This window comes from Mesocricetus auratus, unplaced genomic scaffold (assembly GCF_017639785.1).
Source record: "Mesocricetus auratus isolate SY011 unplaced genomic scaffold, BCM_Maur_2.0 Super-Scaffold_100019, whole genome shotgun sequence".
In the NCBI taxonomy this organism is placed as follows: Eukaryota; Metazoa; Chordata; class Mammalia; order Rodentia; family Cricetidae; genus Mesocricetus; species Mesocricetus auratus.
This window is the reverse complement of record NW_024429200.1, coordinates 7,308,910-7,327,075: the sequence shown is the minus strand read 5'-3', so window position 1 is coordinate 7,327,075 and position 18,166 is coordinate 7,308,910. Positions and strand designations below refer to the sequence as shown.

The window sequence follows — 18,166 nt, the reverse complement described above, 5'->3', positions numbered from 1 at the left end:
CAAAGAGAAAAGTAAACACTAATTTAGCTGCAAACTCTTTGATCTACAATGGCAGCCTGCCAGCAAGATGCACTGGTGCATAACCACACAAAGTTTCTGGTAGTAGCCAACCAAGGTCTGATTTAAGGTTCACTCCATGGGATGGAACCAATACACAACACTGCCTGGGTAGCCAAGAACCTGAGACTAGATAGTGAAAAACCAAATACTGCTGTCTTGCAAGGAACATAGCAATAAAATGACTCCTAAGGACATTATGCTGTATTCATAGATCAGTTCCTTGCTCAGCCATCAACAGAGAAACTGCGACAGACAGGAACAAATAACAGTGTTTTCTCATTTGGATGGGAGGGTGGGAGTAGAGGAACTATAGGTATCCTTTACCCAGGAAATGGCTAGATGGGCTACTGAAGGCTAGGACCAAATGAAACAAAGAAGGCTGGTGCTCTTCAAGATGTGGGGTGCCCAGGGGAATGGTTGGGTAAAGACAGAACAGGCTGAAAAGCACCCATTGTGCTAACTCACACTTTGTGAAACTGGAAGCCATTCCTGGCAGGCAGACAGCACATGCTCCTTTCCATCACTCATAAGAATGGGGTCAACTTGCTTAAGTCCATACCTGCCTCCCCTTTCCCCTTTTTTGAGTAAATACAATATATTATGTCAACCCCAAAGATAGTATAATAGAGTGATTTTGTGAGCTACAAAATTGTATTAAAATCTTTATGTCCATCTTGAATCAAGCTCTCAAAATTAGCAATAAGAACCACGTTTCGTACCTTTAGATCCTGAATGGAGGCAAACTCATCATCACCACCATCACTGTCATCATATCATTGTCACCACCACTTCTATCAGGATCAGCATGGAAATTTTGTCAAATGTGACCACCTAAGTTCAAACCTCCAGACCACAAAAGCTGGGACATCTGTCATCTTGCATTCCTGTGATGGAGTGGGAAGCAGAGCCCGGGAGAATCTGCAGAAACTAGATAATTTCTTGTACCTTGAAATATCGTTTATTCACATTAGAAAGCAAGCATTTAAGAATTTTCAGAACAATAGTGTAAATAATCGTAAAATGGAACCTTTTATTATCCTTAAATGTACGGGGTGACAGAAGTCTAAAATGGCCCTTTATAAATGTGCAGAGTGTCTGTTGCACGTGTAAAACATAGGCAGACAGACAAGAGCACACAGACATGTGCAGAGAGAGACTGGAGGAAGACAGCACTGGGCAGTGGCATCTTGAGTGATGGTAATGCAAGTGACTTATGGTCCCATACCTGCAATCATCTTTAGTTTTCATCCTTTCTTTATTGAGTACATAGCATCTTATAATAATCAAGGATTTTTAAAGTAGGTATTAAAATAATTTTAGTATTGAACAGTCCTGGCCAAATGGCTAACAGGTAATTTCTGACTCTATGAGAATGAGTGAGAATGGGCACTCCTGGAATCACAGGCTAGCATGGAGGTTACCATAACCTTACATAAAGTCTTTCAGCCAGGATACCTGTCCAACTGTCTGTTTGACCTCAGACAGACAGCCCCTTTTTATTGATTCATGTGTCCCATGATAGTTGGTTTCAAAACAATTTGTGTAGGCTTCCTCATTCTGCCTTTGGGAGTTTGTCCTTGCTATAGCCTTCTTAATGCCTTCACAGTTCACTACAGCATGCCTCTTCTTGGGGGCAATATCCCTTCTCAAATAACCTAACCAGTTCATCCTGGAAGATCTTACATCCTATATTATCTTGGTTTGCAAACTTGTAAGTGGCCCTCAAAATTACTGCTTTCTGTATCAGGGAATGTTGGCACTAGGTAGTGTTATCTTTATTCACATTACTCAATCTGACAAAAGACCGAAATAAAATTCCTGTTGTGGTGCCAGACCCTGGCTTATGGCTGCCTGCCCACACTGTAAGAGCTGGCCTCCTGCTCCAGGACATAAAAGCACTGCTTGCCTCCTTAACCAGGGCACAGGGGTGTAACTGCTCATTTAGAACCATTTCTGTAGCAGCCATGGCCACCTTCGTGGGGCTCAGTACCAAAGCCAAGATGCCCATCGTGGGCCTGGGCACCTGGCAGGTGAGTGAGCCGTCGTCTTGGGCCACCTGCTGCCTTCGAGGGCCATTTTGGCATTTCTTCTTCTTTGTACAGCATCTGCCCAGAGTTTTGAACTCCAGAGCCGGAGTACCCTCTTTCTCGGGGGTCTCTAGGCTTCAATGCTACTAGAGTGGATTTTGTAGAAACAATGATAGCTTCTATAGCAAGTATCAAGTTGATGCTATATGTAAAACAGAAAATGGTTTCTGGGCAATTCCTCTCTTAGCAAGTTTTTCTGTGGGTCTCAGAAACTTCCTGCATGTTCTAAGTCTTTGCTGTTACTTTGTTTCTGGTTGAGTGATTGAAAGAGGATAAAAATTCTGGAATGACCCAGATCCCTTTGCTGCCCATGGGGAAGGATTCCATCGCAGCATCTGGCCTGGGAGCCTGTGTGAAAGGCAGAGTCTCAGACCCCAGCCCAGGCTACTGAACTGGCCCCTGCCCTTTACCAAGACTCCACCTGGTTCCGGTATACAGTAAAAGCCCAGCACCAGAACCACAGAAAGCCTGGGCTGGCGGCATAGTTTCTGCCTGGCTATATTAATCTGTCCTGGCAAAATGTCCTGAGGTCCATTCTAGTGCCCAGAGAAGCCGATTTCCCAGCCACCTCTGGGACAAGTCTGACATTGTTCCATCTACTAATCCTGCCTTCTTTGCCTTTCCCCCAGCGATAACATGACATTAGCTAGCTTGTTCCCAGGACCTGTCTTTGGTTTTGGTTCCTTGAAACAGGATAACACTCTGCTACCTTGAACTTGGAGCAATCCTTCTGCCACAGTCTCCCCAGTGCTGAGATTACAGGTGGAAGTCACCATGCTTGTCAGGAGCTGATTTTAAAGTCCTTCTTCTCTCCTGTCCCTTGAGGCCCATCTCTGATGGCTTCCTGTTGGCTTCCCCTTCTTACACCCAGTGAGGACTTCTTTTGGGTTGAAATCTTACCAGAATAGCAAGATTTGCTCCAAATCACAATTTCACCTCCATCAACACAGTAAACAATCACGTGCAGAGCTCCGCTACTCACCGGAAGAATCAGCAGAGGTGAACTTGCAGAATCCCAGCAGTGATGTAGAGAGGACTGTACCAGAGTCGTTCTCAGCAGGAGGAGCCGGTGCTGCAGGGAAGGACAGTGTGCCTATCTCTGTGTGTGAAGGAGGGTGAGGCTTGGGCCTGGACCCTCGTGCCTCCCGGATGCCTCTGAGTGGCCGGTGCAATCCTTGTCCTTATGATGGTATAGCTGTTGATCTCTGCTACATATGCTTCTCTACGTTTGACATCTACAGAAAGAGTTTGGAGATTTTTGTGAGAGATGAAATGTTTTTATTTGTCTGAGTTTGTTTTGTTGTTTTGAGACAATGTCACAGAGCTCAAGCTGGCCTTCAACTCATGGTGTGGCTGAGGCTCGCCTTGAACTCCTGATCTTCCTGCCTTCCAAATGCTGATATCATAAGTATGAGCCAATACACATCATATTTGGTTGGGTTCTGTGTGTGTGTGTGTGTGTGTGTGTGTGTGTGTGTGTGTGTGATGTGCCGAGCACAGGTAGGCCTCAAATTCATGCTCTTCTTGCCTCTGCCTCCCTTGTGCTGGGACTCAAGCTTGCACCACTTTATTCTGCTGAGAGGTGACTCCAAAGTTTTTGTTTTCCCAAAGTACTATCTGGATGCTAGGTGAGATCAGACCATGGTATTTCGACATGGCCTTTTCTCTTGTTCTAGTTTCTTCTTTTTTTAATCCATGAAAAAGAATGTCCATTTACTCTTTCTCTTTATGGAACAGTGATTCTCCAATGAATTGTACCTCCTGAATCTTACTATCAGGTGATGTCATAAAATCTTTACAGCAAGCAAGCAACGTGAGGCACCGGCTCTTACTATTCCTACTTGTCAGTCATGGTTTAGAGAGGCTGGGAAGTCTGTTCAGCCTCATACTGATGCATGGTAGAGTTCAGATTCGGCTTGTAGTGCTCATTTTTGAGGTCCTTATAACTGTCTGGGGTCTAAAAATTCCTCTTGGTCACTTCAGAGGTTGGGGAGTTGCAATGTTGGAGCCATCTGCCACTCCCAGAAACTAGAGACCCTTCAAAACCAGTCTGGATTAGAGAAAAAAGTAATAATTTATTCCTAGAATGGGACATGGGATGTTGATCATTACAATGACACATGTACGAAGGTGCCATGATGAAGCCCAGCACTTCATAGCTAACCTAAAATAATCAGTTCACTTTTCCTTTTCCTTGAAAAGTTTTCCAGCCTATGTTTTTCTCCCCAGTGTCTACTTGGAAATGGGGCCTCAGTGGGGCTGTGGTTTTGAGAATCTGGTCCACATGGAGCCTTTAAGAGGGGACGGGCCTTGGGAGTATCTGTTTTTTCTCCTGTTTTCTAGTCTCCTCCAGGGAGAGTCAAGGAAGCCGTGAAGGCCGCCATTGACGCCGGGTATCGCCACATTGACTGTGCGTACCTCTATGAGAACGAGAGTGAAGTGGGAGACGGGATTAGAGAGAAGCTCCAGGAGGAGGCTGTGAAGCGGGAGGACCTCTTCATCGTCAGCAAGGTGCGGTGGCCGGCTTGGTGACTGTGTCTTCAAGGCAGGCGGGAGATCCGGCCGCACCAAGAGCCCTGTCCATCTTTTTCGTGTGGCTGTATTTCTTTAACCCCCTTCTCCCTTGGTCTTCGTATCCCTGTATGTAGATATCCACACGCCAAGACAGTCCTGGGAGAAGATGCTGCTGGCCCCCAACCCTTGTTGTTTTTCCTGTGGTGGGAACGGCTCCAATGAGTCTCTTGGTGCCCTTGGCCTCTCTGTCTTCTCTTAGTAGAGTCCATCTGCTAAGTGGTAGGCAGAGGGGGTACGTGCAGGCTGAACTCCAGCCCACACTGCCTAGTGCTGTGTTGAACAGCTCTGGCCCCGAGGGTTTTTTCAGACAAGGGCATTTTGGAAATGGTAGGAGCATTATTTATTGTCAACAGGAATCTCTTTATTTCAGTTCAGTAAAAGGTGAACTGTTAAAATATTATTAAAAAGAAGGGAGTGGGTGTGTGAGGGATCCTAGGCTTTGAATTGGATGTAACTCGCCCAAACAGGCTAGTTCTAGGTACTTGGAAATTGCGTAATACGTAGACCCACTGTGGGGATTGGCCACATCTGGATAAACTTGTACTTCATCACTTGAACCCAACAGGCTTCAGGTTGTGGGGGTACAAAAAGGGACAACTTCTCCATAGCATCGGGATGCTTGAAATTTAAGGACTAGTCACAATGCTTTCCCTCTAGGAGGTGACAGCCAAGGAAAGGAATAATACAGGAACAAACATATTTAACCAAAGGCCAAATGTGCTAACGGATTTAAGAAACAGAATACTAAGAGCGTGGAAGAACACGTACGCATGACTTCGACCTTCTGTGTTGCCTTTCTTAACTAACTTTATTATAAACCAATGGCCTGTCCTGGGGTTTGATCAGCTGCAAATCTCAAAGCAGGGAGAGCGACTGTGGTGTGGCCCTTTTTCTCCAAATTCCTCATGCCTCCTTGTCACCTGCAGCTGTGGCCCACCTTCTTTGAGAAAGGCCTGGTGAAGAAATGCTTCCAGAAAACCCTCTCGGATCTGAAACTGGACTATCTGGACCTGTATCTAGTTCACTGGCCGCAGGGATTCCAGGTTAGAGCTGCTCTCTGCCTCATCTGTAGCTGTTGAGCAAATGCCAGAAAACTAGCAGCTGAGCCTGAGCTGAGGGAGGGCGGTAGTGCGGAGGCAGGAGCTCTCACACAGAGTACTCTGGCCCAGAAGGGAGTCTGTGTCAACAAGGTGCATGGGGACGCCACATGCTCAGGTTTCACTTTAATTCTATTTTAGAGAAGCTGTGATTCCTGCCAGCCCAGATAAATATGACTGGCCTGTCACCTTCCTATCTTCTCCTTGCCCAATGGTCTCTCCTAGGGCATCTCATAGGATAGTCTGACATAGCGTTATTAGGGCTCGACACTCCTGCTAGTCCTAGTGTACTCATGGGTTGGCAGCCTGTTGATGCTGGGAGGCCGCCAACCTACCCTGGAAAGCTGCCACTCAGTGCCGGGGGCCTCCTCCTGCCTGCTCTCAAGAGCTTGGAGGAAGTGAAATTCTTAATCTTCCCCCCCCCAAGACCAGCTATGGTGTTGGTGGCATGCCACCCCAAATTCAATCTTTCCTCAGGGTGCAACAATAGGTGCTGGCTGCCGCTATACCCTTGCTATTTAATGTTTGCCTAATTACCCTAAATTAAAATTCCCTCCAAGTTTATGGGCGTCTTGGTACGTTGGGTTAATTTTCATGGTGACAATGATGGCTTCTGCAATATCCTACCAGCCGATTGCAAAACCGAGCCAGCAGTGTCAGATATAAAGGATTTACATGTTGTGGTAGGCTGAGCAGAGATGGGTCTTGAAGTGTGTTCTCCAGAGCTTGACCAGATGCCGTGCAGGGGTGGGGGGTTGTTGCTTCTCTGTCCTGAGATCTCTCTTCACAGGAATGGTTATCTACAAGCAGATTCCAATGGGTTTGTGGTTTTTGCATTACAGCCTGGGAAGGAGTTTTTCCCCACAGACGATAAAGGCAATATTCTTACCAGTAAATACACATTCCTGGATGCTTGGGAGGTAGGTTCTAATTTCTTTAAAGCCCGCTCAGAGAGAAAAAATTTGTTAGATACCCATTGTCTCCACCCTGGAATAGCAGCCTTGTATGGGATCTCATCACTGAATTCTCCATTCTCTCATTATACTTTACGCATCACTAAATGGATTGGGGTTCCCTATGACACTATTTATGTTGAGATCTAAGTGAGGCAGGAAATACAGAGCATTACAATTTGATACAAGCATGCTGGACTGGAAACAGAGGGATACACTGGGCACTTGGAATAATTGGGCAACCTAGAGTGAAAATTGAACTTCTGTAGGTCTCAGTGTCCATTGTCATTTAAAAAAATCATAATATATGATAATAATAATGCATATTATTAGGGTGTGACAAGGATGAAAATAGTTAACATGCAGAAACTTAATCAAAGAGCTCATTGGTCATTAGCTCTACAAAGGGAATGTTGCTTCCCCATGTAGAGATAGAATCCTAACCTAAATGATTGGTAAGTTGTCATCTTATAAAGAAAACGTGTGACACAATCAGGACTGGATCCAGATCTATGTGACCCAAGTCCAGCAGGCTTGGAACATCCTGCTTGGCAGTGAATATACAGGCAGACATCAGAGAACACACTGGCCTGCTTTTTAGGTCAGTCAAGGCATTGACCTGCATAATCATGTAAAAATCAAGTAAAGCATGGTTGTTTTTCTCTAGTAACTTTTCCCACTATATGAGTTAGGGTTACTATTGCTATGATGAACCACCATGACCAAAGCAACTTACACTTCCACAGCACTGTTCATCACTAAAGGAAGTCAGGACAGGAACTCAAACAGGGCAGGAACCTGGAGGCAGGAACTGATTCAGAGACCATGGCAGGGGTGCTGCCTACTGGCTTGCTTCCCATGACTTCCTCAACCTGCTTCCTTATAGAACCCAGGACCACCTGCCCAGGGATGGCTCCACCCACCATGGGCTGAGCCCTCCCTCGTCAATCACTAATTAAGGAAATGCTCTACAGGCTTGCCTACCGCCCAGTCTTATGGAGGCGTTTTCTCAACTGAGGTCTCCTCTCTGATGACTTTAGCGTGTATCAAGTTGACATAAAACAACCCAGCACAGTCACTATCCTCTTGTAAATGCTTAAAAGGTGGGACAGAGTGAATGAACAAGTCATAAAGGGTTAGAAAAATCAGACTCCAAGAATTAGCATGCTGTTTGTCAGGCGGTCCCGAACTGTCTTGTGCTCATACTCTAGGAAGCTTGCCATCTTTGGAGAGATTGGAATTGACAAAATGAGATGTAGCTTTTGCCCAGTTTGCCCCCAAAGTGCTTATCTACCAGCACAGCCACTTTGAGCTTTAACTGGTCGTGGTAAGAAAATGTAGAGAGAGCAAACCCCATGTGATAACTGAGGGTAAAGGCAGAAAAGCCGGGCAGCCTTTCTGCGCCCGGGCAAGGCTGGAAACCCTGGTGTTGAGGAATACAGTCCTGGGGGCATGGCCTGCCTGCTGTCGTGAAGTTAGGTTGTGATTACCTGCACTGGATGTTCACAAACTGCTAGGGAATGAGTCTTTTTTATTCGTGGATATAGTCATTCCTAAACTGACCATGTTTCTTAAGTAATCCAATTAAACTCACTGTTTCAAGAACTAGACTTTGGTAGAACTGTTTCTTTGGTCTGTTTGTCATTGCTACCCCATCTGGGGTGAATAGATGTTTGTTCATCTACTCCGTGGTGGTTAACACAACATCTGGAGATGTATTTAAAGGAGTTATTCTGTTGTGCCCAAGTTGACAGAGACCACCAGGAAGACAAACCCACTAAACTGCAGAAGCAAAGTTTAATGATTGTTCATCCACCCGTGACAGGTACCCCGTCTGGCTAGCTGTCACAGCAGCCCCCAGAGGGAGTGAAGTTCCCTGTCCACTGCTAGGTTTTATAGACAAAAGTCACAGGATTACATCAGTAGGTACGGGGTGGTTTCTGATTGGTTGACATTTGGGAGCAATCAGGAGAATTTCTCAAAGTCATGTTTTGGCATGAAATACCTGTGTAGCAATTATTTTCATTGGTCATTGCTGAGAGGGAACATTCTGTGGTTTCTATGGTATTGTCTTGTTACTTGCAGGTGGCCTCTTGCACGCAGATACCACTAGTTTTCAGAGCTATATCCTGGAGACTACAGGGGAGGTTTTGGTCTCTCATGGAGTTTCTTTTGTGGCCAAACAGTTCCCAGGAACCAAGCATCTAGGAGGCTGGGGGGGAGGGGTGTCTGGAGTTTCTTTGTGTTCAGTTTTGGCCCTAGACTCTGGGAGGCCAGAGTATCTGGAGTTTCCTTGTTTCAGAGGCCTATGTGTCTTTTCTGTAGCCTGTCATGGCTGCTAAAGCAGGGACTGAGTGAGGGTCTGGTCCCTTTATTTCTAAATTATCAGAAGTGAAGCCTTTGAGTTTAGTTTACCCCTTTCAATCCTTGGCAAGTGAATCATTAAATTTGCCACTAGCAGCAGAACATTTGTTACAAGGAATGTGGAGGGATGGGAACAGAGGCTCGGAGGTTAGTTCTGATAGAATGCTTGTAGAGCAAGTCCAAGGTCCTGGGTTTAAATAAACAAAAGCATTCTTTTAATACTTGGGTTTATATGGCTGGGTCTTCAAGACTGGATGAGGCTTCTGGAGTTAATGTAAATGGAAAAAATTAACCCCCAAACTACAACAGGGAGGCTCTGTAAGATTACCTCACTTGGTTGATACTTAGCAAATAATAGAATATGCACACAGAATCAACAATGTTGTAGTGTGTGCACCAACACTCACTGATAGCCTGATTTCATTGTTCATTTTTGCAGTGAGTTGAGGGTACTAATTAGATAAGATGGAAACTGTATATATTACTAGATTAAAACATGGTCTCTTAAATATCTTCTTAATTGTTCATTCCATAACATTTTCACCATAGCTCTTAAAATGATGTCATACTAAGATGGAGTTCTGCCACAGCATCTTACACTAGCTCTAATTTGCTGTCTTGTGAATAAATCCAAGAATAATTCCTAAATAAAAGCTTTACAGAGATAAAAAAGATACTATACTGCTCTGATTTGATCTTGGCCAGATTGAATATGCCTGGACAGGGACTCTCCAATAGAGAGTCCGTTGGTCACAATCTATAACAGAGTAAGGGAAGAGAGTGTAAAGAAGGAAAAATAGATCATACACACACCAGGTCACAGAGTAGCATTTATCTTATTTCCCACTGGGAAGATGCTGGGACCTTCAGATCTCATCAATGCTAAACTGTCTTGCTAGTGAAGTCTCCCTCACTGCTCATTTACCGAAGGGTTTCTCAACTTGGTACATTAAAGTCTGAAGAGGGCATTTTGAATATCCTAATGTCCATGCTGTATCCCAAAGGAAATCAGTAAGAAGCCCTGGGAGTGGAGTCTAGATACCTGTAGAACAACAAATAAAAGACTCAGAGACAGATATGGGATTCAAGCTTCAAGCTAAAGATCAGAAAAGCAAAGCAGCTGGCCACTAGCTCTCACTCTACCTCAGACTGAAATGCTATCCTGGCTCGACCGAAGCCTCTTCTCAGTGTGGCTGGAGAATCCTGAGACTTTAATGTCTTCCTATCCTCAGTGTGGCTGGAGAATGAATGCCAGCTCTGAGACCCTGTTCCTGTTTTAAATACCCCTCATGAGCCCTGGGATTAAAGGTGTGTGATCCCAAGTGCTGAGATCATCTTTGTGTGAGCTGTTTTTCTTTAGGACAGGATGTATTTCTTGTAACACAGTGTGGCCTTGAACTAACAGAGATCTGTCTACCTCTTAATCCTGAGTCCTGGGATGGAAGGTGTGTATCACCACTGCCTGATCTCTAGAGCTTGAGGCTGGCTTTGCTTTCTCAATAGGCAAGCTTTAATAAATCATAAATAGTATATCACCACAGACACCCATTTCCTTTAGAGCCTTCATAGAGTTCAAGATGCAGCCAAGATTGAGAAACAATAGACAAGGTGTCAGCTGAACACACCCTGCTCACCCCACCTCTAATCCTTTGCTCCCCCCCACATCTGTTCATGATTTTACCATCTTTTTTTCATGATATTTTTCTATGCCCAGTTTGACCTCTACTCCTAATGTCTCCCCTGGATCTCCCCTGGGATCCTTGGTCCTTGAAGCTGTGTCAACTGTCAACTGAGCTGAGGTGGAGGGGTACCCCAGAACTTTAATTAAAATTAGAATCTTAAGTGGTGGCACACCCCTTTAATCCCAGGACTCCAGAGGTGGAATGCTACAAATTCAAGGTCAACCTGGTCTATATAATGAGACTCTGGGGTCGGGAGGAGAACCTCAAGCTGCAAACACATTGCTTACTTTTGCATTCTAGAAACTTCCAACAGGAATGTATAATAAACAAAATATAACTGTGTGCTCAATTTGTGGTTGCCAAATAGACAAAAAAATAATAAACCCTAGGTCTTTGAGGTTGAAGCAGCTTTTGTAGGACAAGCTGTCAATGGGACAGCTTTCAGCTCCAATTCAGTTCTAGGCCAGGTTCTCCTACCGTGGCCAGTATATCCACATGGAATTCCCCACTGCATACATAACTGTGGCTGTGAAGGAAGAAAGATCTTAGAACCTAGACTAACAGCTGGTCCTGATGATTCAGGACTATAATCCTAGACAAGCTGGAGACAGAGGCAGGAGGATCACAAGTTCAAATCCTGGCTGAACACTGCAGGGTAAGTTTGCTGGGACGGAAACACGGTGACCATTTACAACTCTCAGGTCACCTTCTATGCTGAGGGAAGTCAGGGCAGGAACCTGGAGGCAGGAATGGATGCCAAGGCCATAGAGCAGAGCTGCTTGCCGGTTTGCTCAGCCTGCTTTCTATTTTCCCTAGGGCCACCTGCCCAGGTCTCATGCCACCAACAATGGGCTGGGTCCTCGCTCCCACATCAGTCACTAATTAAGACAATGCCCTGCAGACTTGCCCACGGGCAACTCTTATGGAGACAATTTTTTAATTGAGTCACTCCAGCTTTTGTCAAACTGACATAAAACTTGCCATCACAAAGGTCAAGGCACAGTCTAGGTAGAGAGATGTGTTACTGAAAGGAAAAGTGTCAGCTCAGGATCTCCAAGACCAAGGTCTCAGACCATGTTCTCAGCACAAAGGAGATTTATTTTCTCTGAGGAACAGAGGGCTAGGGAATAAGAGACAAAGACAGGAGATAGAGGACCAAAGAGAAGGGGAAGGAAATAAGGGAAAGGGGACAGGGGTATTTGTTGGTGTGTGTGTGTGTGTGTGTGTGTGTGTGTGTGTGTGTGTGTGTGTGTGTGTGTGAGACAAAGGACTACTTCTGGATAGCAGTTTATAAAGGTACAAGGGAAACCCCAAATAAAGGAATAGGCCTTGGTGGCTAGCCTTAGGAATATAATTTAATGGTTTTTAGCAAGGCAGAGAGAAAGAGGGAGAAGAACAAGGCCTGACAGAGCCATGCTGGCCACACTAGAACTGGCCAGAGTCCTTCAATCACGGAATTCAAAAGTGGGCCAGGAACACAGCTCAGCGGTAGAGTGTCTATTTAGTATGTGAGAGACCCTAGGTTTCACAACCCTCAATAGCAGAAAACAACTAATTTTAGAAGATATCCCACAGAAGTGATGCCATTCCACAGACTAGAACCTTCTTCGTGAATGACCCAGGTTTGGATGCACAGAGAGCAGAAAGCATTCGAAACCTTCACATATTTCACATTATTTGAGCTTGGGTAGTGGGGCTCGGAACATCCAGAGGGCACCATGGACCAACACTTGCTTCTAGTGCTTTAACTAAGCCTGTAATGGTGGATTCGCTGCAAAGTTACCACTATCCTGTATCATCGTGAAGCTGAGCCAGCGTCCCTGTGTCCTGCTACAGCCATCTAAATGGTCTTCCTTACTGTAACAGGTCATGGAGGAACTGGTGGACCAGGGGCTGGTGAAAGCCCTGGGCGTCTCCAACTTCAACCACTTGCAGATCGAAAGGCTCCTGAACAAGCCTGGCCTCAAACATAAGCCAGTGACCAACCAGGTAAGTTCGCCTTGGTGAAAGAGTTTTGCTTCATGACTGCTTCGACATTGAGAACCAATGGACTGAGCTGTCTTCCGGGGATCAGCGTTCAGGATGCTCAGTGAGGTGGGAGGCAGACCTGGGTCTGGTCTACAGCGCATCTATGGGTGGGTTGTTGTATTTGGCCTCTGCGTTGGTCGTTTCTTGTGTCTAGGGTTCCCTCTGAGCCACTCAGGAAGGACTGCTTCCCTCGTGACGAAAGTGACAGAGGTGTTTTCTCTTGCAGGTCGAGTGTCACCCGTACCTCACTCAGGAGAAACTGATCCAGTACTGTCACTCCAAGGGTATCACTGTCACAGCCTACAGCCCCCTGGGCTCTCCAGCTAGGCCTTGGTGAGGCTTCAGAGTGGTGACTTTCTTTTATCACCCAAAATTCATGTTTCATAATTGGTTAATACTGCTATGAATTTCTAAGGCATCTGACAAAATGTGTCTATAGCAATGTGTGTGGCAGTAGTTGGGGGAGGAAGAGAGGGAAAAGGGAGAGAGAGATAGGGAGATAGAGATAGATAGAGATAGAGAGAGAGAGAGAGAGAGAGAGAGAGAGAGAGAGAGAGAGAGAGAGAGAGAGAGAGAGAGAATATCTGATTCTGGCAATGTTCCATTTCTGCCAGGTCCTCAGACTGGTAAAGCTCTTGAACCTATGGACAGGTCCATGGGAAAGATAAAACTTCTCAGGTCCTCCTGGTTGCCTTGGGAACCAGGTTCATCTCTGACACCATCCTGGTAATGATATTCACTGTGATTATATTCACTCCAGCTGTCTTTCCTCATTTAGGGCCAAGCCAGGGGACCCTTCACTCCTAGAGGACCCCCAAATTAAGGAGATAGCTGCAAAGCACAAGAAAACCCCAGCCCAGGTAAAATACTGTGGTTGGATTTTATTCCCCCCCCCATTCTCCAGCAATCCCTCTTACTAGTCTTGGTTTATTATGTCACCTGCTTTTAATCCCTTGGGGAAGAAGAAATGGGAAATGGGAGTCTGCTGGGATGTCCCGGAAGTACATCTGGTATCAGTGAAGCCAGGACTGCCTGTATCCATCAGCTTCTTGTCATGTCCCCAGGCCGTACCTCGAGAACATGTCAGTGGGTCTGGGTACCAACTGCGCATGGTCTTGGTCTTTTGAACACTAGTTTCCCCATTCCTAACTAGGGAAATTGTGGTATTGTTTCCAGGATCGAGGACACGAGGGGCAGAGCTACCAAGTGTTCCTAATGGTGAAATCCTTAGTTAATTTTTACCTGTTACAGCTAAAGCTGTAAGTAGCCACAGATGTGTTTCCCTTGCCCTAGGAGAGACTCTTATAGGTGGACATCTGATATCTCCTCAATGCGCACAGGTTCTGATTCGGTTCCACATCCAGAGGAATGTGGCTGTCATCCCCAAGTCTGTGACACCAGCGCGTATACGTGAGAACTTCCAGGTAATATCTGAGATGATCATCTGCTATTCCTCGGGGGAGACAGGGGGCCCCTGTCCTTAAGCTTCTCATTGAATCCCTGTTTTGCTAGTGTGTCCTTCCATCTTGTGGACTCTTGTCCCGGGGAGCTGGCCTCAACAGATGTGATGGCTATTCTCGGTTGTCAACTTGACTACATCGGAATGAACTACAATCCAGAAATGGAAGGCACACCTGTGAGAGATTATTTTTGCTTGCTGTGAAGCGAATGGATCCACTTCTAGTCCAGACCTTTGAGGCAGGAAAACTCAGGCTTTCGATTTGGATCTTAAAACAGGAAGACACTAATCTGGGCCACCCCTTCTGCTGGAAGACTTGGAAGAAGGAAGCTTTTTCTCTTTGTCTGCTTGCCCTCACCTTGCTAGCACATCCGTTTCTTTTCTGGCACTGGAACTTTCTTCTTTGGGATTCCGGCATGTACTAGAGACCAGTGGAGACACCCAGCCTTTTCATTATTAAGAGTAGCCATGATTGTGGTGTTGCTTCACAGCAACAGAACACTGACCGAGGCAACAGAATTGGATGAATCACCATTTAGCAAAGATAGGCAGGGGACAGGGACTAGAAACAGTACCTTTTAGCATTGTAAATAGTCCTGCTTACCAGTGAACACTCAGATCATGGGCCATAGACTGTTCTACCCATGCACAGACTGTTCTGGCGTATACAACCCACCTGCTTGCAGGAGAAGATGAGTGGGCTAAATTTGAAGAAATGCCCACTGGAAGACTGCCCCAGCCAGCAGGGCACAACGGGTTCAAACTCACGGGAACCTGGAATGAAAGAGACAAGAGAGAAATGGCAGCAAGACAGACCTTCCAATCAAGCTGCCGTTTAATGAGAATTCTGTACAGGCTTAAATAGGGGAAATGAGGTAGGGGGATGCAGGACAATAAGGGAGGGGTCGGTGTCTAGTAATCGGCTCAGGAGTGTTCTTGGTCATGTACCCAGGAGTGTGTTTTTGGTCACGTTCAAGGAGTGCTGGCAGACCACCACTGAGGCTAAGCAGCGGGAATGAAGAGGTGTTAGTGCTAAGTAGCCTAATTACAAGGAGGAATTGAGTAACCTAACTGTAGATTGCTATCAGCTACTCCCGTGAGCCCAGGTTCTATTCATTAGGAAGCTGGGGAGGAGACTATTCTTAAAAAAGATCGACTATTTACAAGAGGTTTTAAATAACAATTGCTCCCTACAGAGGACTACTATTCAGGTGTCCCTCGGGGATCACAGTCTCTCTCCAGTAAGCATAGCTGCAAACGCAGTCTCCCTCCTTTTGAAGTACTAGACCCTACAAGCAATCCAGGCTTAATTTACAGAACAGTTTGCATGCAACGTGGACCTAATGGGAGAAACAGTAGAACCTCAGGTCTCACTAGCACTTTCCTTGCTAACGATGTTTTTTGGAACTCTCGCTTTTCTAGGTCTTTGACTTCAAGCTGAGTGATGAAGAGATGGCCACCATTCTCAGCTTCAACAGAAACTGGAGGGTCTGTTCCCTGCCTATGTAAGTGGCGCTGGGTTTAGGAGGATGATCAGGAATTTTACTAAAGTTGTGCAGGGTCAGCTCAAAAAACAACAAGGCACGTGGGATGACTATTTTCAGGCAGTTGTGAAAAATTAAAACTTGAGGAAAACCTTTGTTTCCCAAACTTTGCAAATAGAGAAAAGGTATGCTATTCCATGGTAGGAGACAAGGATAGCTGAAGTAACATCACATGCATATGTCAGAGAGTAACAGATGACGTAGAGAAAAACCAAAAGTAGGACAAAAGGCATAAGAATTAATGGATCCTGCTAGAACTGATACTTTCGTCATATGTGATGACCCAGGGGCAGTTTTGCTGAATACAGCAGGATTCTTGGTGCTGAGAGCAGCAGGTGCAAACGCACCAGGTATGTATGGGGTGAGGGATAAAGTACTTGAGTAAGGAGGCCAATGACGCCAGAACCAAATAGACAAGGCTACTGCAGGAAGAAATAAGCTTAGCGACAGCCTTGGGCTAAGGACACAAAGGTGGTACAGAGCGTGGGAAGGACTTTGACTTTAGCTCTTCAGGAGCTCAGAATACAGGAGAGGATTTTGTGAGGTTTGTATATCTCATAATCTCATAGGTTGGAATAATAAAGTGACTTTTTGTACTTAGAAATTACAGGGAGAATAGTAGAATAATCTAGGGAAGAGATTGGACCCACTTCATAGTATGGTAGGAAATTGGATTCTGGATAAATGGGAAAATAGAGCAAATTGAATTTGCTAACACAACAATCAAATGTTGATTTTGTGGCTTTATTTTTGCTTGAGCAACTCAAGAGCAGAATTGTCATTTAGAAGTAGTCATGCTTATGATACCTGTTGAGCATCGAATAGGGAATACCAGCTGGAGTGGGATTTATGGGTGCAAGTCATAGGTTGATAATAAGTCTCACCTTGCTGGCTTCCAATCCAAGCTCTGCCACTTACTCATTGTCTGTGAAGCACCGAGTAGATTTGGTAACCTCACCAAATTGTTTTCTTTTTCTTACAAAGTAGTGATGACAGTACAAATAAGAGAAAACATTCACTGAATATTTAGGATCCTAAACTCTTTGCTTATATTAGCATTTTAACACAATAACCTATCTGCCAATTTCACCATGATTCCCTACTTTACAATGATGTGGGAATGAACCAAAACAGGATTTGTGAGGCCCTTGGTTGTGTGCCAGGTTTCATTATGGCATTATTCTAAGGACTTGGCCAATGATTATTCCCTTGCCCCCTTTCCTTCAAATACTAATTTGAGGGAAGGTCGTAGTATGGGTACCCTTCTGTGTTCCCATGGTCCTGTGAGGGAGGAGGCTAAGAGAGCGGAAAGGTTGTTGAGTGCATCACATAATATTGTCTATGAGATCACATTTGTGACTTCTGTGGAACGCTGTCTTCTGTGTGCATGTTGCTGCAGGACAATTAATGCGGAGGACTACCCTTTCCATGTGAACTACTGAAGCATCATCGACTGAGAAGAGTGTCTCATGGATTCTCTTTGCCAATGTGCAAAGTCCTCCTGAGAAGTATTTAAGTTAAGGCTGTTTGATATCATATCACATTGTATCACATTGTATCGTATCATATCATCATATCATCAAGCAGGTCTTGATGTTGGCCAAATCAAGGCAATGCCGTATTCAAATCCTCATTGTTCAACCAGGAGCAGACTACTTTGGGGAAATGTGACACAAAGAAGGGAACTGTACTCTCTCGAATATAATTTGATGTGCTTGTCAAACACCAGTAGCCATGGTAACACTGAAAGTACAAAGATGAAATAATAAAAGTAATAATAGTAATCAACATGTCCAACACAGTTTGATGTATTCTTTGAATGAGTGCCCTTATTGAGTCCAGATCTTACCATTCACATTTCACTTGGCAAATAATAGAGCATAGGGAGGCAAAGCACTTGCTCATAGTCACCCAGGTAGTAAGTGGCTAAGGCAAATGTCAAAGGCAGGTGCTCTCACGGAGAGCTCAAGTCGATGCTGCTTTCTTCCTCCCACATCCTCTCCTGTTCCTGTCCTTTCCCTGTGACCTTCTCAACTATTGTTGCTTTCCCACCTTGCCTTAAGTGTGCCAGCATGCCGAAGAGTGCATGCTGGTGGTGGCCAAGCCTATGAAACCCACAGTCACCACTATGCATTGGGAAACTTTTATGCAACCCCAGGAATGCAGCGGGAAACAGAAGCGAGTCTGGAAGTGAAAATACCACTGACTTCTGTCTTAGTTAAGGTTTCTATTGTTGTGAAGAGACATGGCGACCACGGCAACTCTTATAAAGGAAAGCATCTAATTGGGGCTGGCTTACAGTTACAGAGGGTTAGTCC

At 45.2% G+C, this 18,166-nt stretch overlaps 1 protein-coding gene across 1 annotated transcript; it reads left to right on the top strand.

Moving 5' to 3' along the window:
• The first annotated feature begins 1,997 nt into the window (after positions 1-1,997).
• On the top strand, positions 1,998-17,638 carry LOC110343175 (aldose reductase-related protein 2-like). The gene is made up of 10 exons (XM_040728742.1): positions 1,998-2,090; positions 4,491-4,658; positions 5,648-5,764; positions 6,661-6,738; positions 12,684-12,806; positions 13,072-13,178; positions 13,624-13,705; positions 14,186-14,269; positions 15,727-15,809; positions 17,248-17,638. Exons 1-10 carry the CDS (start codon positions 2,025-2,027, stop codon positions 17,288-17,290), a joined length of 951 nt encoding a protein of 316 aa, XP_040584676.1. The 5' UTR covers positions 1,998-2,024; the 3' UTR covers positions 17,291-17,638.
• The last annotated feature ends 528 nt before the right edge of the window (positions 17,639-18,166 follow it).